General features: G+C 34.5%; 2 protein-coding genes across 5 annotated transcripts in view; one reads left to right on the top strand and one right to left on the bottom strand.

Annotated features, from left to right (window-relative positions):
* The window catches only part of LOC112154158 (synembryn-A), a 16,428-nt gene extending 11,262 nt beyond the window's left edge, over positions 1 to 5,166 (bottom strand). For 2 of the 4 annotated variants that reach the window (XM_036217141.1, XM_036217142.1), the window contains exon 1: positions 5,037 to 5,166. In XM_036217141.1, coding sequence (XP_036073034.1) covers positions 5,037 to 5,144 — 108 coding nt within the window. In that variant the 5' untranslated portion in view covers positions 5,145 to 5,166. Of the gene's footprint in view, positions 1 to 536; positions 590 to 5,036 lie in introns of those variants that run through there. The other 2 variants (XM_024284879.2, XM_024284884.2) reach the window with 2 other exon arrangements.
* The window catches only part of LOC112154157 (transient receptor potential cation channel subfamily M member 4), a 21,061-nt gene continuing 1,168 nt past the window's right edge, over positions 5,068 to 24,960 (top strand). The window contains exons 1-27 of the mRNA XM_024284878.2: positions 5,068 to 5,202; positions 7,351 to 7,412; positions 7,511 to 7,688; positions 7,799 to 7,979; positions 11,215 to 11,384; positions 11,470 to 11,647; positions 13,156 to 13,217; positions 13,306 to 13,539; positions 14,568 to 14,670; positions 14,765 to 14,886; positions 14,974 to 15,270; positions 15,338 to 15,439; positions 15,510 to 15,638; positions 15,715 to 15,844; positions 17,100 to 17,245; positions 18,500 to 18,612; positions 18,689 to 18,808; positions 18,885 to 18,931; positions 19,005 to 19,243; positions 19,367 to 19,482; positions 20,323 to 20,455; positions 21,962 to 22,136; positions 22,228 to 22,393; positions 22,475 to 22,656; positions 22,776 to 22,908; positions 22,993 to 23,065; positions 24,457 to 24,550. Of these exons, the coding sequence (XP_024140646.1) occupies positions 5,143 to 5,202; positions 7,351 to 7,412; positions 7,511 to 7,688; positions 7,799 to 7,979; positions 11,215 to 11,384; positions 11,470 to 11,647; positions 13,156 to 13,217; positions 13,306 to 13,539; positions 14,568 to 14,670; positions 14,765 to 14,886; positions 14,974 to 15,270; positions 15,338 to 15,439; positions 15,510 to 15,638; positions 15,715 to 15,844; positions 17,100 to 17,245; positions 18,500 to 18,612; positions 18,689 to 18,808; positions 18,885 to 18,931; positions 19,005 to 19,243; positions 19,367 to 19,482; positions 20,323 to 20,455; positions 21,962 to 22,136; positions 22,228 to 22,393; positions 22,475 to 22,656; positions 22,776 to 22,908; positions 22,993 to 23,065; positions 24,457 to 24,550 (3,745 nt within the window). The 5' untranslated portion in view covers positions 5,068 to 5,142. The remainder of the gene's footprint in view (positions 5,203 to 7,350; positions 7,413 to 7,510; positions 7,689 to 7,798; positions 7,980 to 11,214; positions 11,385 to 11,469; positions 11,648 to 13,155; positions 13,218 to 13,305; positions 13,540 to 14,567; positions 14,671 to 14,764; positions 14,887 to 14,973; positions 15,271 to 15,337; positions 15,440 to 15,509; positions 15,639 to 15,714; positions 15,845 to 17,099; positions 17,246 to 18,499; positions 18,613 to 18,688; positions 18,809 to 18,884; positions 18,932 to 19,004; positions 19,244 to 19,366; positions 19,483 to 20,322; positions 20,456 to 21,961; positions 22,137 to 22,227; positions 22,394 to 22,474; positions 22,657 to 22,775; positions 22,909 to 22,992; positions 23,066 to 24,456; positions 24,551 to 24,960) is intronic.

Genomic DNA, 24,960 nt, shown 5'->3' with positions numbered 1-24,960 from the left:
ATTAAATGGTTTTAGGGGCATAGTTTGCCCACCCCTGATTTAGGGAGTTACATATTTTAAAATATATATATATATTATTTCAATCTAAATCATAACAATGGAGGCAAAGTTATTGAACACAATCGTGTTTCCAGTTTATTCATAAAACCAGATAATTCCAAAAGGTCGCCATATTTTCTCCTTCACCTGTATTTTTTTGTGCTTGCTTTCATATTTTTTTGGTGTAAAGCACTTTGTGTTATGTATGAAAAGTGCTATATAAATGAAAATTGATTTTAAGTCTCTAAATGTATAAAGTAAGGCTGAGTTGAAAAGAAAAATCGATTAATCGATTTAAGCTTCATAGATGAATAATCGATTCACAAAAGATATATGGATTTAGCACATAAAGCTAAAGTCCGTTAGCTTGATGCTAACGTTTAATAGAATTTCTCACAGGATGGCTAATGCTAACGCTCGGTTGACCAAAAAAAAAAACAAAACAAAACAAAAAAAAAAACACATTCCTGTCTAAATTAACATCCTTATTTACTTACAGGCATTATTTTTCCAAACTCTTTCAAGGAAATATTTTTTAAAGTAACTATTCGTGGTCTAAAACGTTTTTTTCCTCAGACTGTTGTCTTCTTCTTGAATAAAGTGTACTTCTGTAGCGCGATCGCCACCTAGTGGCCAAAATGAAACGCCCCCCAGGAGTAACAGAACAATGTTTACAATGTTAATGATTTTACTAATACATTTTATAATATGTGAACTGTATCAGAATAATGTAAATATATTAAAATTAAATAAGAGATTTTTAATGTATTTCTAAACAAATGTGTATAAATTTGCAAACTTAAAATTGAATTGAAGAATTGAAAGAATCGAATCAATTCAGGCTCTTGTGAATCGAATCTTTCTGGAAATTATAACCGATACCCAGCCCTAGTATATAGTTGCTGCTATGTGATTGGCTGATTAGAAACGAGTGTTAACGAGCAGTTGGACAGGTGTACCTAATAAATTATATGCAGCTACCAGCTTGGTACCAAGATACAAGAAGTTTCTTGTGTGTCTGAAGGAGCTCATGAAATAACCACCTTTTATCTCACAAAGACAGTAACTATAACCTAATTTCAACATTCAGTTTACAGCCTCAAACCCCTCAGCAGACATTTCCCCAGGTGATTCATACCATGCGAGTGAAAGACAAGCCTTCCTGTCAGGATGCTCTTTCTTGTGCCCAGCGGGTTGAGGAAACAACACGGTGGGGGTAAGAGGTAGGTGACGGGTGATTCCTGGCTTAAAACAACAGGATACGCGCTGCGTCAGAGACGGTGGGAGAAAAGTCAGAGGAGTTCTCACAATGTGACTTCTTTGTAGTAAACACATATTCAGTCATGTTGGATAAGTCACCGCGACAAGACGCTGGTGACCTTGTGAACCCCTGCTAGTGGAAGACCACAGTTGTGGGTACATTTGTCACACCGTGATGGAGTGTTCAATAAATCACGTTGTTAAAACATATGTAGAGGCAGGTTATTTTTCTTTTTTTTTTTACAAAAAAAATAAATGGTGACATCACCATGAGATGGTAATTTTCCAGGCTGATATCAAATAATATTTACTAGGAGCAATCTATGCAAGTTAATTAACTAAATGTTTAACCACAATATTTTTTTTATTTTGAGATTTATGGAGGAAAAAGACGCACTACAAAATAAATATTTAAAAAAATAGAACGCAAACTAGTAGGAACTAGTCTTCTTGGTGTCCATTAAGGTCATCAGGCAGAAAAAAATAAGATATATATAGAGAGAGATGTACGCAAGAAGGAGCCATACAAGTTAATGATTTTCCTGCTAAGATATAGAGTATAATAACCTACTGCCTAGAAACCACAAACGTGCAGTTAGAGAATACGGATATTGGTTCTGTTTAGCAAACAAAGGAAAAAACTCCGAAAAATTCCAGTCAAAGTTGACGCCTGAATATTAAAATAAAGGCAGGATCAATTTGGTATTTTGGAAAATCATGTTCTGTCTGACTCAAAGGTGCATCTAAATGTGAATGGAATGGAAGTTTCAGCGCCTTGATTTCAGTGTATTTTAGAAACAACTAGAAGTAAATTTCTACAGAATTATTTCAGGAACTATTATAAGAATCTGTTGTTAATTAGAAACCTAAAGACTGACTATTGATCGTCTGAAATTAATGTTGGCTTCAGAGTTTCATATTCTTTTTAGTTGATCAATTACATTTTTTAAAAATAAACTTTAATGATGCTAAATTTGTTATTTATCTTGTTGGGTCATGGAAAAGTTTACGAATTTTATAAAATAGGTCAAACATTTTTTGCATTAACATTTACTATCATAAAGATTTTTGAATATGAATAGAAATTTAAATGCATTTTTGTATTTAATACAATATGTACTTCTGCTTTTTATTTCTCTTTTCAGTAATTTTGAAATAATTTATAAAAATACTGTACTCCTCAGCATAACTGTCTCCCTTTTATCTCCTGATGTTTTCTAAGATAGGATTTTTGGACTAAATGAAGAAAAAAAAGGTATTTGTAACAACTTGTAACAACAGCTTAAAATGCAATAATAAAATCAAATATATTGATTGCCGATCATTCAAAAACAAAAAATATATATACATTAACAGCAACCAAGAAATACTCAGCTAAATGTTTTTTTTATTATTATTATAAATATTTCATAGTAATTACATTGTATCCAGAGTACATTCTGCATAAAACATTTTAATTTCCTACTTTTATTTATTCATTTATTTTTTATTCTAACAAAATTTCTCCTTAAACCTTAGTATTCCTGGGCCTTTTTGAATTTTTCCCCCCTCTTTTTAACAATTTGCTTTATTAATTTATCTTTAAAACTACATTTTGTCACAATAATTGTTATCAATCAACACCAGTTTTTTTCTTTTACTAATATTTATTTTTTGATTATATTACACAAAATTTCCACAACTTAACCCGTCCAAAAACTATCAAAAAAATTACAAAAATTGCATTAATGCAAGGGTGGGGTCAGCTGGACCCCATAAGAGAGCACTATAACTATATAAAAGTGTCATTCATTTATCATCGTAAACAGCTGATGTGATCAGAAGACTCACTAATTCAAATTTATTGTCATTTAGGGATTTAATTCACCACATTTTTAGCTTCTCCAACGATTAAAGTCTCGACTTCTAAATTTGGTCGTCATGCTAGAATATAGTTTTATATCTGTTTGCTTTTGTACCACTTTTCCCTGATTTCCCCACAGCAGGTAAACAGGGGCTTCCTCTGGCAAACAATCCGTCAGAATGGAGCGTAATCCAAGCGTAATGAAAGGTGAAATATTAATCTGTTGAGTGCCCATGTGCTTTTCTGCATGTCGCCTGAAAATGGTAACTTTAGATGAAAGTTTTAATTCATTTTTTTATAGTTTCATCATTTGCTTATAGGACAGCTGCAAGATCAAGAGGCTGTTAAGGAGGCTGCTAAGGATGTGACTGAAGGACATTTCCAGAATAAACACGGCAAAAGTGAGTCAAGGGAGAAAGGCTCAGGAAAAATGAGGTGATAAAGAAAAGCTTGGGGTTATTTTGGGCTGAGCGGGCTTCCTGCAGGTGATGGAAATGAAAGATTTCTAGAACAATTGCTCAGCAACAAGTGAGGAGGCGAGGGATGGAGGAGGATGTGTAGTGGAGGGGGGGTACAACTGGAGCGAAGAGCAAACACGATGTAAACACCACAAAAGGTCACTTCAAATATAAGTACTGCGCTAGAACACTTGTAGGTTGTTTATGTTCGCTTCATGGTAAACATTTTCCGAGTGTAGCTGATTAATTGCCGCTGAGAACATCCTAACCTGCTCCCACACTTGGACCAACGCTGGAGACACACCCCCTCATCCTGCCGGGGTGTTATAAAGGAGGCCGGGGCAGGGAGGGCACGACAGACGCTCCACCAGGACGCCACTGATGGTTTCATCACAGCATCACAGCTGCTATTCGCTATTTTTCAGAGGTGAGTTTCATTTCGACTTTGAGTTCACATTTTGAGTTGATTTTTGACAAAAATGTATCATTTTTAAGAACTGTAGGAGACCCCGGTATGGAGATAGCCTTTCTGCTGCTGCTGACTGTGTCCTTGATAAGCGCCGCCCCACTAAAAATAACTCCAAAAACAAAGTAAGATCATCTAAAACACAATTATCGTCTTATTTTTTTTAAAATAACTCCAATAATTGATCTTATTGTGTCATATTTTTGTGTACTTGTAGGGACATATTTTTTGGAACACCTGTCCAGACAGGAAGTGCAGATGAGGATCTGCACGCTCCACTATTGAAGATTGTCCCCTTTCATTCAGAGGGCAAACGTTTAGCGCTGGAACCCCTGAAACAAAGGTACACAATTAACTTTAAAAAAAACTTCATTTTCTAAATTCATTCATAAAATTTCTTCTTTTTCTCATCTTCAGCAGAGCATCCGCTCTACGCCTCAGACGGGCTCTCCAGCGTGGATGCCAGCTTGGAACATGCCAACTACACAACCTCGCCAACACCTTGTACCACATCAACAAAACAACCGGAAAGGAGGAGTCTAGGAAGGCCCATGATCCTCAGGGATATGGCAGATAGCAAAAAAAGATGCCTCCAGAGGACTGAGGAAATATCCTCATTTATTTACAGCTAAATATCTCCAAACATGTTCTAAGTAACTGGTACTATAACGGACGCACATGGATTGTGCCTGATAAGTTTTGTATTTTATTCTTAAATAAATATATATAAATATATATTTAAATTTGTTGAGCAAATACATATTTTACACGAGGAAAATCTGTGGTTTAGATGTAATAAACATCCTATATTAAAGTTTTAACTTTATATTTAAACAAAAGAGTTTGATTTTTTTCTTTGTTCTGCTGGAATTTGCATGTTTTCAGACTCCAGTGTCTGCTTTTGACTGGCCAATCCCACATTACAGGTTTGGATAAATGAAAACAACCTGCTGTCACTGCACGCCCTCACCTGCAAGCACAGACCACGCCCACTCGGGCAACAAAAACACGAGCTTTCCGGGGTTTCTCCTGTTTGCGTTTGACATCTTGGTTTAGCCGGCAAACAGGCAGGAAACATGGCAGACTCTGGGGGAGACGGAGAAACTGAAATGATCTGTAAATCTAAAGCGACTAAGGTGGGTTTTTAAGGTGACGTTGGGAGGCACCAGCTTCCTTCCTATATTATGCTTTAAAAAAAAAAAGCGCTCGCGCGCTTCGTAAACCATGCCAAATGTCGCCGTTTTCAGAATAAATGCTTTGGGGAAATAAACTTAAATGTTTCGCTAACGGCTAATTGTTTTTAGCTAACAAAAGGGGGAAGTTGTAACTGCGTTCGAGTTGAAAGGAAATATGTTGTCACGGTTTCAAAGAAGGGGGTTCGCTAATCTAAAACAGCGGAAAAGGTTCAAGTTTATGACCAATCGTAGACGCGACTCATGGCTGCGTTCCAATCGTACTATTTGTGCCAGTTTCGGGTCTAACTCCCTGATAAAGTGAGAGCAGCTGTACCTGGCACAGACAAATGGAACGGTGCCGCCGACTTCTTTTCAATTTCTCCTTTGAAAGTATTCACAATGTTTGGTGAATAGCGTGACAAGGATTATATTTACACTTATTTAGTTTACCAACTGTTGGTTTAAATAAAAAAGTGGCTGGAGTTTGTTGAGGTCGAATTATATTAAGGATATTTACACTTTTTGAGAACTTTGACACCATTTCTTGTTTTGATCTAAAGAGTACAACAATTTCTAGACAAGTTACTATTTATATCAACACAGCTCAGAAAAACTAATAAAGATTTATAGAATTATATTATTTTAAGTACAAGTATAAATACATACAGACTTTTAAGATTTTAAACTTTGATTAAAATGCATCACATATTTAAATCTACAAACAAACAAACAAATATATCAAGAATAAATACAAATAACTAAATATGTGGTCATTTGACCAATTTAATAAAATATGCAATTTAAAAAAATGAAAAAAAAGGTTTTTTTTTTCAATTAAAAAAATACTGTCTTAATAAAGCAAAAAAAAAAAAATACTGCACCATAAATGTTTTCAAAACTATTTTGTCTTTAAATTATTTTAGAATTTAATCTTTGATTCTTTGTGCAAACTATTGTATTTTTTTTCTTTTATTGCAGAAATCTGAAGATCTTATTTCTGCATGTGTAGCGAATTACAACCGTATCTTTAAATTTATTGGTTCTATTAACTAGAGGTGTGTATTGGAGTCTACAATGCAATATGTGTCGCATATTGCTTTATCTTCCAAGACTGTATCAGAACAGATTTTCATTATTTTTTGCCACTTGCTGAAGTAAACTAGAATCAAGGGTTTAGGGAGAAACAAAACAAGATGCTGAACTATGGTTGCTGATAAATAATTAATTAAATATCATATTGTCAACATTTTAAATCAATACAAGTATCTCCAAATGAAATATTGCAGTATATCTGCAAATAGATTTTTCCCTACACCACTAACATGAATACTACTTAAAAAAAGAATAAAGTAAGACTAAAATAGTAATAAAGTAGTTTTAAATAATGTGGATTTAAACAAAAAAACATTAAGGTGCTTAGTGCTAAGATTTTAGACTTTTATCAAACCCTGTCAGTTAATTACATTTACAAAAAAGACAAACATAAAATGACATTTTTGCAAAATTCGAAAAATGTGCAGTAAAAAAGAAAAAAAAGAAACGTAGTGACTATTTACAATAAAAGTTTTCAAATATATATATATATATATATATATATATATATATTTAATGGCATATTCTTTAACCTTTCAGAGTAACCTATATCCATATACGTATGTGATTTATGAAATATGAAATATCTCTGATGTTTCGCTCCTTTTGATTGCGTCCATTTTATGACATCAACCTAGAGCTGGCCTCAGCATCCTGCCAGCGTTTATTCATGAAAACAAACATCTGAACTGAGCATAGAAAATGAAAGAGTTTTGCCCATCACCGCTAGAGAAAGCGGGTGTGTGTGTTAGCCTGCCAGCGCAGACTCTTGGAAGGGGCTGTTCCCCACCTTATGATGTCACAATGTGAGGACCCACTTGTTTTCGTGGGTTGGGAGGGGCTGGTGATCAGAGCGGTGGTTTAAATGTTGACCAAAGTGTGTGTTTTATTTTCTTTTTTCTTTTATTTGCAGACTGAATATCTTGAGCATCTGGAGAGAAAAATCTATTATGAATCCTTATGTTTATTTGATACAAAGAATGTTTATTTTTAATTTATTATTATTTTTTTCCCCAGAGTTGGATCCCCAATATCATTAAGAAAAGAGTCTGCTCCACCTTTGTGGAAGACTCTGTGAGGTACGGAGCGCTCTGCTTCATTGCTTTGAGGTAAACAAATGTGGTCGTTGGAGCGTTTTCAGACTCTAACGGTGTGTTGTTCTCTCATCTTCTATCAGTGATGGTAAAATGTGTCAGTGCGGGAAATCAAAAAAAGAACATCCCCCTCAGGCCATCGGAGACCATTTCAGCGCCGCCATGGTGAACTGTTGGGACACTGTCCGACACTCATCAGAATTACCAACGGATGCCTTTGGAGAGCTGCAGTTTGCAGGAGCCAGCAAAAGACATAGCTATGTAAGTCTTTAGATTTATATCAATTAGACTCACTCTGAGGAAAATCTGGTTTTTGGAGAGGAAGAGGGGCGGGGTTGAATAGGATGTTGATTGTGTTTTAACCATTTCAGTTCTTGCGTCTGTCGTGGGGCACGAATCCGTCTACCATCTACAACTTGATGACGGTCCACTGGAGCCTCCCGTCACCCAACCTTGTGGTTTCTGTTGTGGGCGGAGAGAGCCAGAAGTCGGTGAAGACGTGGGTGAGGGAGGTCATCAGGAAGGGGCTGGTCAAATCCTCACAAAGAGCAGGTGAGTGGGTCATTATGCACCACAAGGATTTCAACCTAACGGACTTTTCAGGTTCTTCACTTTAAAAAAAAAAACATAAATAAATGAATTAGTAGGAGGAAAGTTATAATGGGGAAAGCTGTATCATCATATGACGTAAGATAAAAAGAAAATGCATGTAAACAAATGTTTCCTGTGAATCTGTTTTATTCTATTTGACATAAAAATATATATTTTTGGTGATTTATAAAATGTGTAAATGCAATAGTAAAACACAAAAAAGTATGAAATGAAGTGACACATATAAGGTTATAATTAAAAGTTTAATTTTGGGGAAGTTCTTCTATTTATCAGGTATATTCAATATAAGTTTTGTGTTTTATTTAAAAGAAAAGGGAACAAGTTTGTCCACAGAAGTGAATAAAATACATTAATAAGTGTTAAACCTTCATGAGATGTCGTGATTTTAGTGGTTTCCTGTCAGAAATCTTATTTACTTTTCAATACTTTAGAGATAATAGATAAACTTAGTGGTTTAGTAGCAATTTTCTAATTTCCTTTTTTCTAATTTTGTTTTGTTTAACAGCCTTAATTAAAGGTTTTTGCAGCCTATTTACCTTTTTTGGAGTTTGGAAACATTAATTTTAACCCAAAATGACAATTACCACAAAGATTGATATAGCTATAGGTCATGTGATCTCACTTACTCTCTATTTCTACACAAAGTTGTTATCAAACCGATTATAAAGGTTAAATACAGGGCAGTCCTTTCTGTAAATGATAGTTCAATGATTGGATCACTTGTTTTTTTTTTACTTTGTAAGAAACTTTAACATTTTTTTTCTTTTTACAAATTAATTTTTGTTTTGGTAGTGTTTATATCACAAAAATGTTTAAATTTGCCCTATAGGTGATTTATTTGTTGTTATGTATTTATTTTTATGTATTTTTAAAAAAATAATTAAATACATTATAATTACAACAAAACGACAAAAAAAGAAAATAATTTAATAATAAAAAATGTTTATTTATTTATTGTTATTATTTATTTTATGTGTTTTTTGTTGAAAATAATTAAATAAATTATAATTACAACAAAACCAGAAAATAATGTAATATTTATAATAATTGATTTATTTCTTGTTGTAAAATAGCCCGTTTGTTGTAAAGGAATTTTCCTTAAAAAATGCCTCTCGTTTTTTAAAAACAAAGCCACATTTCTAAGTTTTCACACAGTTTTGATGGTTTTCACCACATATTCACTCCTTGCTGTTACCAAATTCTTTTAGAGTTACCAGAATGGGTCAAACTGTTGTTAGAGTGCCTTTGCTTAGTCTCATGTTTCATTTGCGCTCACAAGTAGAGCTAAATATATATAAAGTAAGTAAAAAAGCTGCATCTAAGGTGGCAGATTCCATCACGTGTTTTTTTTTTTTTAATTGAAAGCTTTTGTTTTGTTTTTGTCCTGCTGGGTAGGAATAGTAGACATTTGAAATATCTATATGGTTTGGTATGTTTTCACACTGCGCTCTAGAGGGTGCACCACCCGGCAACTTTACACTGTTAAAGCAACTAGTAATTATTCTTTACTATGAGGAAAAAAAAAGCTAGAAAACAACTATTTTCTATTGAAAAGACATTTTCCAGTCAGTTTGTGTTTCTGTGAATTCACCTTTGAACGAATTTGATTTTTTAAAATTTATCTCTTACTCACTCAAGATACATGTCCCTTACATTCTTTAGGTTGATCCCAGCCAAGTGAATCCAGACGCTCATTTTTTTGTTGAAAGTCTAGTATTTCCTGTTTGGCTCTGCCCCAAAGTTCAAGCGATCTGCAAACAAAAGTGGTCTGTTGTGGATGCAAAGTTCAGTTCTCTGTCTTAGAAAATTAAATATATTAAAATTTGTTGTATTATAGCATAGAAAATGAAGCAATACTAACATCCATTCCTGTAGCAGAGAAAGTACACTTATTAGTAAAGCAAGTATACTAGATCATGCATGTGTAGTGTAGTAACATGCATGGTTTCTAGAAGCTCTACTCATGACTGATTACCTGGTTCAGGTGTGTCCAGCCAATTAGAACATGCCAAAGCCAGGTATGTTAGAAAACATGCAGGAATGTAGCCCTCGAGGCCTGGACTTAAATATATGTTTTAGTGCTGAGGGTAGACAGAAATGATGTAATGTTTCCTCTGGTGCGGTGGAGCTTTTTATAATAGAAGATCTTTAAAAAACTACTACAACTATGTTTGTTGTGATTATGTTGTATAACTGTTGTTTCCTGTGAGCTTTTGTTATGTATTTTCAACATCTACAAAAGCAGCACATACAGTTAAGGACATTCTAAGATAATAATGATCAAGGAGAGTTTCTTAAATGGGTTGTAGTTGGGAGAGTCCAGCTGTTGTGAGATCCAGCGCTATACGAGCCCTCTGGGGCCCCACGCTAATTTAGCACCACAATGGCCATTTCCTCTACTACTGCACCACGCACAGGTGGCACTCAGCGATAGTGATCTCCAGTTAGGTGAGGTCACAGACTGTTCTGTCAGCACAAACCTCTGCAACAACACGCCCTGAAAACACACAGGTACACTCGCATGTTTCAAGATCTGGACTTGCAGGAACCTGTTTGTTCAGAAGACTAATGAACAGAGCACACGTGTTGCTCTTTAAGTGCACAAAAACTGCACTAATGTCCTATACAGCATGTATTATGCACAAAATATTAAGTGTAAAAGCATGAATTTTCACCGTTTTGCATATTTTTTTGTGAATAAATTCACTTCTTCTTTTTACTTCCCATTGGGTTAAGGGCACTACTACACTTTCACATCACAGTGACTTTTTTAATGTAATGTGCTTTGGAATAATCTAAAAAAGAAGAAAAAAACTTTCATGTGTTTTTGAGACACCCAGCTGAGCTCTTAAAGAATCTTACAACATTCAAATTCCTGAGGAGGGCGGGGAAGTGTGGATGTGGATTATAGTTTATGTCTGCACGTTTTTAGCCAAATGGGGTTGGAAATACACTGACTATATTTTTATTTACGTTTTTAAAAAATATTTTAGACCTAATTACTTTTGAGAAGTTAATTTTGATGGATTACACAACTTTAAAAAATATCTCTACATTCCTTAGAGGCTCTTTAATAGTCAAAAGTATTTCTAGAACTCTAACTTTGTACATTTGCACCTATTATCTGGTTCCCACTATTTGAAGTAAATGAATTTGATTTTTTTTTCCCCCACAGGAGCGTGGATAATAACTGAGGGTTTGCGTGAAGGAGTTGGGAAGTGTGTGGGTGAGGCGGTGAGGGATCACGCTACTGCTGCGTCTTCAGGTTCTTCCAACAAGGTGGTGGCGGTTGGCATTGCATCATGGGGCTTAGTCTACAACAAAGAGCAGCTCATCAACCCAGAGGTTGTGCAGAAATTCACACATAAACATTTTTCTAAATGGTTTAGTTTGAGAAACCTAATTCATTCTATGTTTGTGGTTTTTGCAGGGAAGTTATCCAGCCAAGTATGATATCAGGAACTCTCCGAAAGACTCCTGCTGCCTGGACAACAACTACCAGGCCTTTCTGCTGGTGGATGATGGGAGTGTTGACCGCCGAGGAGGAGAAATAAGCTATAGAGCCAAACTGGAGGACTACATTTCCCATCAGCCCACTGGAATTCAGGGTAAGGAGCAATCCGTCCTGCATGGCACTTTGTGCAGAGTTGGCAATGTTCTAAAAACAGCATTTGGGTGGAACTAAATCAACTTGTTGGGTTCACCTGCCAGTCATAAAAACATGCCCCTGAATATGTGGAAATAATAACATTCAAAGAATGGTTTAAAACCTGTCAGTCTCTTTTAAAGTGTCAATGAATATGAAATAAAGCAACAAACTCTAAAAAGAAACTTGACACAAGACTGTTTCTATTTTGTATGATTTCTAAATAGTTGCAAATATTTTCATGTTTTTTTAACATCTTGAAGCTTATAGATATACAGATATAACTATTCTGATACTTTTCATTTATTTTCGCTAAAAGTTTTGTGATTGAGCTGAAAAATCTGACAAAACTCTTGGAAATGTATTGTTTTTTATTGCCAACTTGCACCCAGTTTTTTAATGAACTGTTTGTCTTAAATCAGGATGTAAAGTGAAGTCTTAAAGTTTATTTAGGATTTTAAAAGACATTGTTGAGTTAAATTAGTTTTTTATCTTATGAGGCAGGTTAGGATACATTTAAAATGCTCTTAGGAATTTTTTCGTACTTACATTTCCAAAAAATCTTAGGATTTCTAGCCCTAAATGTGCGTCACACTGGTTTTCAATGCAGAAAAAATTTTAAAACTTCTTTAAAAAATTAACACAACAGGAAGCAGATCATTTTTTTTTAATTTCTTGTTTAAATTTTTGCTGCTTTTTTGAAAAGTGCTTTAAATATTCTTACTAAAGGCAAGTCTGTTGTAATCAATGAGCGTTTTTTCAGCCGTCTTGTGATGTTCCCTCTCCGATTTCTCACAGAAAAACTGTGATTTCATTTCTCCTCAATTTTTCACAAAATGGTTTTAAAACCCACACAGTGCAGCCTCAGTTACTGTAAAAAGACATGACTTTGCAGAAGAAAGGGGAAGTCATCAAGCTGAAAGAAGATTGTGGTTTTAAGCAAAGCTGATCTTTCTTTGGGCAGCTTTTGGTTGCTGCTGCCAAGGAGTTCCTCATTCCGGTTAACAAAATTATTTCAACATTGCTCCAAATTCCATGACATATCAGTGAGTTTTATTATATAGACCATGTTAGGGTAATTTTGTGTTATTTTGGTGTTCCCAGGGGTTTTATTGATGCAAAAAAGTGGATCAATAAAGGTTGAAAAGCACTTTTTTCAACATGAAAGTCATGGGAGAATGGCTTCCTTCTGCACCTCTAGTGGTCATTTGAGGAACTGCATTATTTGATGCTTGTTTTGTTTGTCACAAATTCAATTCTAGAAAGTAGGGGTTTGGTATAAACCAAATATTTCTGTTGAAGATGAGATGTATACGAGTGATTTGAAGTTTCTAAGGGAATGCAGAGTCTTTTAGAAGTTGAGGCATGTCGACACAGGAATGTCAGATACGGCTCTTTCATGTGAAGTCATGCACATGTTTTCCAACATGTCTGTCTCCTTTTAAACTCAATTTTTTTCTTTTTCAACAGAAAGTGGCATCAATGTTCCTGTTCTTTGCATGCTGATATCAGGAGATCCAAGTATGCTAAAGGTAGATTTTTGATGATTTGTTTTTTTACAAAAAAAATCTAATTTTTTTTTTTATAAAAGGTTTTTTTTTATTGGTATCATCTTGTTAGAGAGTGGATCTCTCGCTGAAGAACTCCATGCCCTGGCTGGTGCTGGCTGGTTCTGGAGGCCTGGCAGATTTCCTCAGCGATGTGGTGGAGAATGTGTCCTCATCCCCGGTGGTCCAGTCTCCAGTCGAGGCTGACGGAGACTTCAGCCCCATGGTGGACCTGAAGGAGAAGGTGGCAGATCGGGTTAAGAAGTACTTCCCAAATGAGACTGAGACGGACAAAGTCGTGGAGCAGGTGAGTTTCTTTTAGTTGAACTCCATAATCCCATCTTTCTTTGTTTTCTATCGTTTCAAGTTAGTTTATTTATCTCAGTGAAAATAAAATGCAGAATTTGATTCATACTTGTTCTTGAGCTTATTTAGCTGTTTTAATTTTATTTATTTATTTATTTATTTTTAATTTTTAAAGCCACCAATCTTCCAAATATTTTGTTGGAATAATTTGTGTTTTTTTTCTTTTGTTTAAAACAGAGTTTTTGTCTTAAAAACAAAAAAATCCATAAGTCAGGCTTCATAGAAATAGGTTGTAAAGTGAAAAAGTAAAGTCTCCCTCTAGTCATCTTTTTATTTTTGTAGTGTTCCCAGTGATCTTTTTAAATATGATTGTGCTATTTTTAGACTAAATAAAAAGTATAAAAACAAACAGTATTTTAAAGATGCGCTAACAGAGACAAATCCTAACATTGTGGGGCGGGACGTTGACTCATTTGAGTCACAATAGGTTAAATAAAGCATCAGTTCAGAGAGAAAGTGATTGTTTTTGTCCAGATGATAAAGCAAAAGTTTGTTTTGTTCAGTGATACAGAACATTTAGGCTGTGTGAACGAAAATTATTTTTTAGGTGTGGTTTATCACTTTTTAATCCACACCCAGCAGCCAATCAGAATTGAGTATTCACCTGGAACATGGTATAAATTTAATATTTAAAATGTGACTTTTTTTCTTTTAGTCAATGCATTTCATTATTTCTGTAATGAGTTTAAAAAAATATTTATTGCATTGTCAGTTTGAAATTCAATTTTTAAGTTTAAATTGTTTAAATTTATCCTCTATCATGAGAAAAATGCCTAAGAACATTTTAAAAAACACAATTTCCATCAAGTGGGTCTTTAAAATATTTGTGTTTTGAGCATTATTTTTAAACATATCTAATAGGGCTTTTTAAAATAAAGTAACGTATCTCATAAATTCCTTGAGTTTAATTTCCTCATGCATTTTTTAAATTACTTTTTTATTTCTATTTTTTTTCTAATTTGCTCCCAGACTCTGAGCATCTACCAGAACAAAGACCTGATCACGGTTTATAACGGAACACAGGAGGGGCTGAATGACTTTGACACAGTGCTGCTCAAAGCGTTGGTGAGAGGTATAAAAATAAACTAACCCGTGCATCATTTTTATTTTTTTACATTAATTTTTAAATATGTAATTTATTTGACGTTTAAATGGTTTTATTGCAGCGAGTAAGCAGCGTGTGTCGGTTGATGACAGTCCCTACAACGAGGAGCTCAGGTTGGCGGTCACATGGAACAGAGTCGACATTGCTAGGAGTGAACTTTTCAATGGAGACATCCTCTGGAAAGTAAGAAAAACTCTGGTTATTAAAAGGGATTTGACCTTTTTGGTGTTTCATCACTGATGTAATGAGGTTGGGTTTTCTTTCCAACAGGATAAAGACTTGAAAGACTCCATGACGAACGCCCTGATCAACGATAAGCCTCAGTTTGTTCGGCTTTTTACCGAAAACGGCTTCGACATCCGGAGTTACTTGACTTACAGAAAGCTGGAGAAGCTGTATCAGTCTGTGCCCACTGGAACGCTCTTATACCAGCTACTGGAGCGCCGCCTACTGATGCGCCAAGGAATTACAGTCCCTGTGTGTGCTCCGGACAGCGAGCCGGATTCATCAAACCATAAAAAAGAGTCTGATCAGAGCGAGCCAGTGATGAAAGTGACTCTTTTTGAGGTGAGTTTATTTATTTTCGTTCATCCGTTTAAGTGAAAATGTTAAGAATTCCTTAAATATTCTTCAGGTGTCTGGTGTTCTGGATATGCTTCTTGATGATGTCTGCCAGCCGTTCTACTATGACGTTTTGGATTTGGCGCATTTCTCGTCCAGAAGAAGAGCTCTCAAGGTAGTTTATATGTTAATATTTCCTTCTCCGAGAGTCCAACTTAATTTTAAATATTTTTTATGCGTCCCAGCAAGCTGCCAAGCTTCTAGTCGGGGAGAGGGAGTACAGGGAGAAGCGCTGCTTCTACCCCTGGGCTTCACTCTTCATCTGGGCGATCCTCCAGAGGCGGAATGAGATGGCCACTTTCTTCTGGGAGATGGTAATGACTGCAGGTTGAGATTCGCGAAAATGTTATAAATCGTTCATAGCCCTCGCCTCTACTGTGTCTCTCTCAGGCGGGCGAGTCGGTGCTGAGCGCTCTCAGTGGTTGTAAAATGTTGAGAGAGATGTCCAAGCTGGAGACGGAGACTGAAGGCAAGCTGTCCCTGAAAGAGATGGCTCAGAGCTTTGAGAATCTGGCACACGGTGAGTACATTGCAGCACCAGACTTTATTTATTTAAACCTAAAAATAAGTGTAAAATTATTGTAGTGCCTGTAAGTTTAACACAACAGCTTTCATGAGTTGCAGCATAAGATAGAATGTGCAACAGTTTACAAACATTTTTTAAATTCAATTATAAAGTCATACATTTACGAGAAAAAAATGTTATAGCTGTTAAATTAAGAGAAAGTTCTTTATTTACAACTTTAAAAGTCATTGGCTAAATTTGAGATTTTTTTTCTCTTTAATTTACAGGTCTTAAAGTTGTAAATATATTGCTTTAAAAGTCGTGAATTTACCATTTTACATTGATAAAACATAAATAAAACAAAGGAGCTTCCAAACATTTGTAACGTTATCAATAATCATTCAGATTATCTGTTCAAATTTAAAACAGTCTGACAAATTGAGTTGTACAAGAAGCCGGTCTGCTGCTGCACATAGTGTTTTTAATCTCGACTTTAATCTCATCAAATTGTTTTTTTCTTTTTTGGTCCCAATCCAGTAAATCTATGAGAAAAAAGTTACAAGACTTAAAATCGTAAATTTACAATTTTTTTCCTAAAATTTAAAACTTTAATCTTGTAATATTTCTGGTTCTAATCTTGTAATTTAACAAGAAAAAAAGTCATAACTGTGAAATTATGACAATAAAGTTATATATTTATGGCTTTAAAGTCATAAGTTTAAAGTTGTAAATTTAACGTTTAAATTTTTTTTAAAGATTTAGATTACTGGATTTAAAGATAAACATTACTTTAAAGATTTAAAGTGATAAATTTACGAGTTTTTTTTTTCTATTAAATGTATAACGTTAATCTCGCAATATTACTTTTTCTTTGGTCCTAATCTCATAAATTTACGAGAGAAAAAATCATAACTGTTAAACTATGAGAATAGTCATATATTTATGACTTTAAAGGTTATAGTCTAATTTTTTCATCTTTTTTTTCTCATAAATTTGCGTGTTTTAACGATGGGAATTCATGGGTTTTAAATTTACAACTTTAAAACAAAAAAACAAGATCTAAAGTCTTAAATCAACAAGTTTTTTCTTTTAAATGTACAACTTTAATCTCGTTTTTTTGGCTCTAATATTCCACTGTAAGATCTTGTAAAAAATAAATAAATAAAATAAAATTTTCAGCTACAAAATTCAACACTTTCTGTTCCCAAAAATCAAAATCTGAGCAAATATTCTAACTTATCTACCCATGATGCACCTGTTTGTGTCTCAGACATCTTCAGCTCTTGCTATCGCAGTGATGAGAATCGCGCCTTCACCCTCCTGATTAAGAAGTCTCCTGTTTGGGGCGGCACCACCTGTTTACAGATGGGCATGGGCGCTGACACCAGACTTTTCTTCAGCCATGATGGCGTGCAGGTTTGTTTAGCACCATTATTTTTAAAGTTAAACCTTTTTTACAGCAACATCAGGATCTGAAGTCCACAAAAATGTGTTCCTCTCGTGTTTTATGACTTTTTTTAAAGACTTTTTTTCCATGCATTTTTAGTGTTTTTTGAGATATATTAGAAGGTGAATCGTTACTTAAAGTCAGGTAAATGGAAGCTGAATAATCATGGCAATGAAAGTGTCCATTTCTTTATTTTCTTAGATAAAATACTGTAGTCTAACCCTGAAATTAATAGTATTAGGAGAATTCTAGTACTATAGTAACTCAGTTTGGTTTCTGTAGTTGTTAAACTCAATCGCACAATGGGGCCAAAATCCAAAACATAAAAACATTTATTGAATACGCTAAAGCTACATTTTTTAAAACTTTAAAAATGTAGCTTTTAGAAATAAATATAAAAAAAACAAAAATTGGTATATTTTTCAAGAATGAATCAACTTGAACCTTAAATGACTTTAAATATTTTACTCTCTATAAATATATATTTAGTCAAAATTATACAAGTTAGAAATAACTAAATGTTAAAAGAAAAAAACCCTTATATGCTATTTTATATAAAAATTAAGCTTATAAATATTAAAAAAAAGATTTTGATCTCCATAAAATATATTGCTACTCCTCACTGGACCGTACTGAAACAAGACTTATGTTACTAGCCAAGATAACTCCGATCCATTAATAACAATAACATAAAATCATCTCTTGGGCTGGATATAATTACCTGGAGGGCCGAATCCGGCCCCTGGGCCTTGACTTTGACACATGTGCTCTTGTGCTTCAAGCGCACCATCGTTGGTGAGCTCAAAAACCATCTTGACATGTGACCAAACACCTCTAATGGAAATAAAAAAATAATGGGAAAAAATTGCATCTCATTTTTTAACTTCAATAAGGTGCATTGGAAAACAAAAATAGGTGGAACCAGGTCAGTTCACTAAAGTAACCACTAGGATTTTTTACAGAACTAAATTGACATCTACTTCAGTGTAAATTTATACAACCTACAGCTGATTTTTAATTCTTATTTCACTTTAATATTATGTGTCAAAGTATACAGATACTTTTAGAATTAGATTTTCTCTTGATTTTTCCTAGAAGAATTCAAGAAACTAAAGCAACAATTTAATTTATTTAGATTTATGTTTATGTAACCTTTCCAATGAGTGATGGGAAACTGTACCCCAAAATGATTGTAATGTTTTTTTTATTTTTTTTATTTTCAGTCTCTCCTGTCCCAGATCTGGTGGGGGGACATGAAACGGAACACAGAGGTGTGGAAGCTGCTGCTGACTTTCTTCTGTCCCATCCTCTGCTACACCAACCTCATTTCCTTTAGGTAAAACCTGCAGAATTCAAACGTTTCTTTTCTTTTTGTTTTTCTTTAATTGTTTTAGATTTTCTCTTTCACATAGAAAGCAAGAGGAACAAGATAACAAGCTAGAAGACGAAGAAGGGAAGCCCAACGAGGACCACGTGGATAGCAACTATGACTATGGAACCACTGTGTTCTCCTACCCTGACATGAAACACATGTAAATACAGGTCATATTTATAACCAGGCAGTCAGAAGATGTTTACTGACTGATTAAGAACGTCTTTCTTTCTCAGTGACGGTGACGCTCAGGCTCCAGTCTCTCCTTCAACACCCATGATTGGTGAGTGCTTCATAAACCATCAGACCTTCATGTGGATGTCAGAAATCTCTTAACCACTTATCCTTGAATCCAGACAAAGACACACTTTTCCGACCGCCGCGGCGTCCCTTCATCGTGTCACGCTGGCGTCAGTTCTGGTTCGCACCTGTCACCTCATTTTTGGGCAACGTGGTGATGTACTTCCTCTTCCTGGTGCTCTTCGCCTACGTGCTGCTGGTGGATTTTAAGCCGCCGCTTCTTGAGGGTCCGGCGGTCTCGGAGTATGTGTTGTACTTCTGGGTGTTCACCATCGTGTGTGAGGAGATTAGGGAGGTGAGTGAGCGCACATCTTTATTTTCTCAGACTAGAAAAAATATAAAGGCATCAACAAAACTGTGGGTAATCGCAAAAACTTGGACCAGTTGATGGATCTCGTATCTTTTCTCCGCCTGACAGACAGCCTTTTTGGGGATGATGTCTTGGCGCCAAAGGCTGAAGAGCTACATTCAGGACGTGTGGAATAAAATCGACATCGCCGCCATAATCCTGTTCATCGTTGGACTGATCTGCAGGTGCGACAATCGAATACTTAAAGCACTTATCTATAAACCCATCAATGGAACACCTGGATAGAATATTTGCTATAAATTAGAGTAAGTTATCATGGAAATCAATGATTTCAAGGAAATAAGTTTTGGATTTTAAAAAACGTATTGAAGAATTGTATTAAGACTTCGAAGTGGCAGTTTATTTAATGATTTTAGATTTAAAGTGATAAAATCAACTAATTTAAAGCTGTTTAAAGCAGCAGCAGGTTCTTTAAGGGATAGTCGTCCCTGCATACTTGACTAAATATCTCAACATTTAAGGCAAAAATCCAAAACTTTAATCCTATTTTGCTCAGATTATTGTTCACAAAAGTGGAATTTTTTTTTATAAACACAGTGTCATTATCCTTTCACTCCAGACAGGAAGTTTCACTCTTGCCTTATTATTTACTTTTTTTTTTTTTTTTTTTTAGCAGTGGCATTCTCAGCAATTTTTCAAAATAAACAGATGCAGCAGTTTGAGACAAAAAAAGCTTATTTTGTACAAAATATTTTCTTTAACTCTTTTGATTTTTTATTGAAAACCAGATTGTGGCTTTCTCGCAACAAACTGATTTTGCACCAAAAATACCGCCCGTATTCTTTCACTGCTGGTCAATGTACACCTAGGAACCTTTTCCAAGCATTAGTTTCTTGTAGGAAGGGTTGGAGGGGGCGCACCACTATGATTTGATTTTTATTTTCTCACAATTAGAAATAAAATCTGTTGTTATGGTATTAGAAAAATAAAAACAATTATTTTCCCTTTTTTAACATCTATGTGAGGATTTGTATGGATGTTTGTCTTCTGCTTTGTCGATTTAGGATGTATGAAAAGTCGTACGAGTTTGGCAGAGAAGTCCTGTGTGTGGATTACATGGTCTTCACTCTTCGCCTCATTCACATCTTCGCCATTCATAAACAACTGGGACCAAAAATCATCATCGTTGGGAAGATGGTAAGATGTTTAAAACATTACTGTTAACTTACACAAAAACATATACAGATAGGTTAAAACTACATGAATCTCAATGGTTATTAGTCATTAGCAGTAACTAAGAGAGTAAAAGAAAATGTTTTTTTGGCTGAAACGGAGATGGTTTGTTACCTCTGTGGTTCATTTAGAAATAGTTGGATCTTTTTTTTATTAGTCAAAAATAAGGATTCATCCAAAGGTTTAAGGCTCTAAGCTTCAAATTTGCGTGTGCAGTATCATTGACAACGCACAGAATTTTATTACATTCAAGAAGAACATTTTAAATCATATTAAAAAAATAACTTGAACAACTTTCTTGTGCTCAGTTAATTTTAGTTTTATAATACTTTGTCTAAAACCAAAGAAATAGAGCAAAACTCCAATTTTGTTTTACTCAAATCAAAACTTTTAGATAAAAATAACTTTTCCAGCAATCAGAGTTACAAGATTATGAATAGAATGTGCATCTAGAAAACTTTTTTTTATTATTATTTTTGCTTTAAAACACGACAGTACAACACATTAATAGGGCCACCATAAAATGAAAGAAAATAAATAAATATATGAGAATAAAATTTAGAAGTATGAGAAAAAAGTAAAATTTACAGTAATGGTCGTAAAATTATAAGAAAGGAGTCGTAGTTTTCTGAGAATAGTAAAAGAAAATATGAGAAAATAGTCTTTTCAATATAATAAAGTTGTAAAATTATGACGAAAATATAATTTTACTAGAATAAAGTTGTAGAATTATGAGAAAAAGGTTTTAATCTTCTGATACTTAAGTCAGAAAATTATGAGAAAAAGTCATAATTTTGCTTGAATAAAGTCATGGAATTATGTAAAAAATTTTAATTTATTGAGACAAAAGTTGTAAAATTATGACACAAATGTTGTAATTTTACGAGAATAAAATGATGAGAAAATAAGTTGTAAGTTTATAAGAAATTAACTTGCTTTTTGAAAATAAACGTGGTAGTGCTGACAGTGTAAATGGTGAAATCCACTCCTTTAATTCCATTCAATTTAATATATATAGCCCTATATTACAACATGGTTACCTCAATAAGGTTCACATGAGTAACTATAAAAAATAAAAAATCACTCAGAAAATATAAACAATAGTTGTTCGCTAAACTGAACAGATTATGCTAAACTGGGCATCCCTGTCCTTAAACCGTCCTTATAATTTATGAAATTCTAACTTTGTTCTTGTAAAAATGCTGATTTTTTTTTTCCCTCATAATTTATCCTCGAAAAAGTTTTACTTTATTTTCAAATATCATATATCTTCTAATAGTAGCCCCAGTGTTTACATTTTATTGAAATGTTATGAACTTAAAAAAAACAAACATAAAAATAAGTATAATAAAATACAAATGAATTAGTTTAAATTCCAAACTCCATTTTAACGAGTGCTTTGAATAACACTGTTGTATTTTAAGTTTATGTAATGGCATAAAGGTTTTAATAACCATCTCTTTGGCTCAGATGAAGGACATCTTCTTCTTCCTTTTCTTCCTGGGGGTGTGGCTTATTGCATATGGAGTAGCCAATCAGGCTTTGATTTATTCCTACGACTCCAATCCTGATCGGATCTTTCGCAGAGTTTTCTACAGACCGTACTTGCACATATTTGGACAAATTCCAGTGGAGGAGATTGATTGTAAGAATTAAAAAAAATATTTTTTGTCACATTTACACACAATTTCAGGAAACAAAATGTCTTCTTCTTATGTGTTTTTTTTTTCTCCTAGCTGGAAAAAATTGGGATTTGGAATGTACCAAGAACAGGACATTTATTGACGATGGTTCGGAGCCGTGCAGAGCTGAGTACAGCAACTGGGTGGTTGTGGTCCTGCTGGTCATTTATCTGCTAGTGACCAACATCCTGCTCATAAACCTGCTTATCGCCATGTTTAGGTAAACAAGCCGGATGTTGTCCTTCAGTTTTATGCTAATGTTGTGACGCTCCAATCAACTCTCCTCTGCCTGTCACCACAGCCACACCTTCTCTGAAGTGCAGGCAAACAGCGATATCTACTGGAAGTTTCAGCGCTACAACCTGATCGTCACTTACCATTTTCGGCCAAGTTTGGCTCCGCCCTTCATCATCATTTCTCACATCAACCTCTTTATTAAGAGGGTTATTCGCAAAGTGCCATCTATCAAAGTTCGCCACTTTGGTAAAAAGATTTTAAGTCAAACTCAACAACAAAATAAAAGAATAATTAACATTTTAAATATTTTTTGGGTGTGTTTTTAACCTCATCTGTTATAAAAGCTTTTGTGTTTTTGTTGATAGTATTGCAGCTGAAAGGCAAAGCAGCAAACAAGCTAACAACATGGGAAACCATTCAGAAAGAGGACTTCCTGACAGCTAAGGGCAAGACCCAGAAACACAGCGATTCAGAGAGATTCAGGCAGATCTCTGCCAAGTGAGCACCACAATATAATATAATATAATATAACAGAGCTTGATTGGAATCAATTATAATGTCATCGTCTTTTTTTTTCTCTAGAATTGATGGGATTCAGAAAAATGTGGCTGAAACCAAAGACCTTGAACACAGACTGAGATCTCTGGAGAATGACGTAAACATATAATTATTTTTTTCTCTGCTTCCATCTCTCTGAAAATACTTTCCACCCTACATTGCCATCAAATTTGAGTGAAATACCCTTTTTCATGGCCTCCATCCAGACTTTTCTCAAAACATCTTTAATTGGTGATACCGAGAACCAGCTGCTGTGTCATGCTGCTGTTGTCATGCTAATGTTTTGTTCACAGCTTCATGTGACCAAAACAACCCACATTTTGGACACCATAAACATTGACCTGAACAACAGTTCTAATGGGTGTTCTGGCGAGGGTCACAAGTGTCAGCTTCCAGCTCAAAAAAGCCTTCAAGGCCGGTTAGAACAACTAATGTGAGGTAGAAGTCCTCAATTAGCAAGAAAATCTCGATTTCTCCTATATTTTTATGAAGATTTTTTTTAAGCCATTTGAAAAAATTACAATATATTTTTTAATTATATATAAATGGTATGAATTATGACATGTTGGATCATTTAGTTTAAAAATGTTTACATAGATGTTTAGGAAAAAAGGCACCTTATTTACCCACTGTCTCAAATTTGACCCACGCATTTTAAATATGTTGTAACTGTATTACAAAGATGTAATTATGAACAAATGTGTCATTCTTTCAAAACAGAAAATAGTCATTTTTAAAAATGAATACCAAAAGATGACCTATTCTCAACATGAAGTTTTAAAAACTAGCATAACCGTTTCCCGCCAAAAGTGTTTTAGAGATTTCATGGGGGCTGCCATTTTGAGAAAACGGGAAAAGCCCCTATACTGCCCCCTAGTGGAATTGTTCAGGGCAGAAAACATGGATTAAGTTTATAAAATGGGTTTCCAAGGAAAGTTTAGATCACGCTACTGACAAATGGGTCCTGAAATGCATATCGGTTATGATCCAAATGGTTCTGTTGGAACAAATGGCCAAAATCAGAAAGATTGAGAACATGTGTCAGTAAATATTATCATTCTGAACTCGATTTTAAAGAAAACCCTAACATGTACACATATTTATATACATAAAATGCTCACTTCCTGCACTAGTCATCACATTGTCGGCATAAAGACGGTGTCATCCTGATGCCCTTAAATTTACCCCATCGAAACCAGCAACCAGCTGCAATGCTATACTTTACCACTAGAGGGTGTAGTGATCCCATAGACATCCATTTTTAGTCATTACAAACAGGTTTGAGATTATTCAAGTCCCTGTGAAACCTCTTACATAATTCACACCACAGCTAAATGCCAGTCTAATTAGGGTCTGTATTTAATATATTAATGTAAATTATTTAGTCAAATGCTATTCCTTTTCCCTTTTGTAAAATAATAAAAAACTTGAAGGGATCTGAGAGTTGCTTGTTTCTCATGAACTGTTTCTTGCTCTTCTTGTTTTCAGATGGAATATTGCTCAAAGGCTCTCAGCTGGATTGTGGAAACTTTAGCACAGAGCAGCACTTTCAAACATCCACGACCGCCACCTTCTTTTAGAGGTATTGCTCCAAGTTAAAAAGAGTGCCAACAAGGCAGCAAACAAAGAAGGGATTTTTTTGTGTTAAGCTTTTTCATCATTATTTTTTATTTTAAGTATTTGATTTGAGTGATTTATTTCTTTTAAACAGTGATTTATGTGATTTTTTTTTGTTTGTTTTTTTACTCAACTAAAGGCTTTTTTAAAACAAAATGCTGATTTTTAAGATAAGATTGTTAAATATGTAAGGAAAACGGATGTCAAAACGTGCCTGATGCAATGAGAAAACCCAATCAGTGATGCCATATTTATAATTTAAAAAATTGGAAATCCACCATAAATTAATGACACTTTGAGTTTTTTTTGGAAACGTGTATTTTTGTACTTTAAGTTATTCCAGAATATAAGTCGCAGTGGCTAAAAAAATGCAAA

This window comes from Oryzias melastigma, linkage group LG19 (genome assembly GCF_002922805.2).
Source record: "Oryzias melastigma strain HK-1 linkage group LG19, ASM292280v2, whole genome shotgun sequence".
Taxonomy (NCBI): Eukaryota; Metazoa; Chordata; class Actinopteri; order Beloniformes; family Adrianichthyidae; genus Oryzias; species Oryzias melastigma.
Note: the sequence above shows the minus strand (reverse complement) of the source record. Positions and strands in the feature narration are given on the sequence as shown.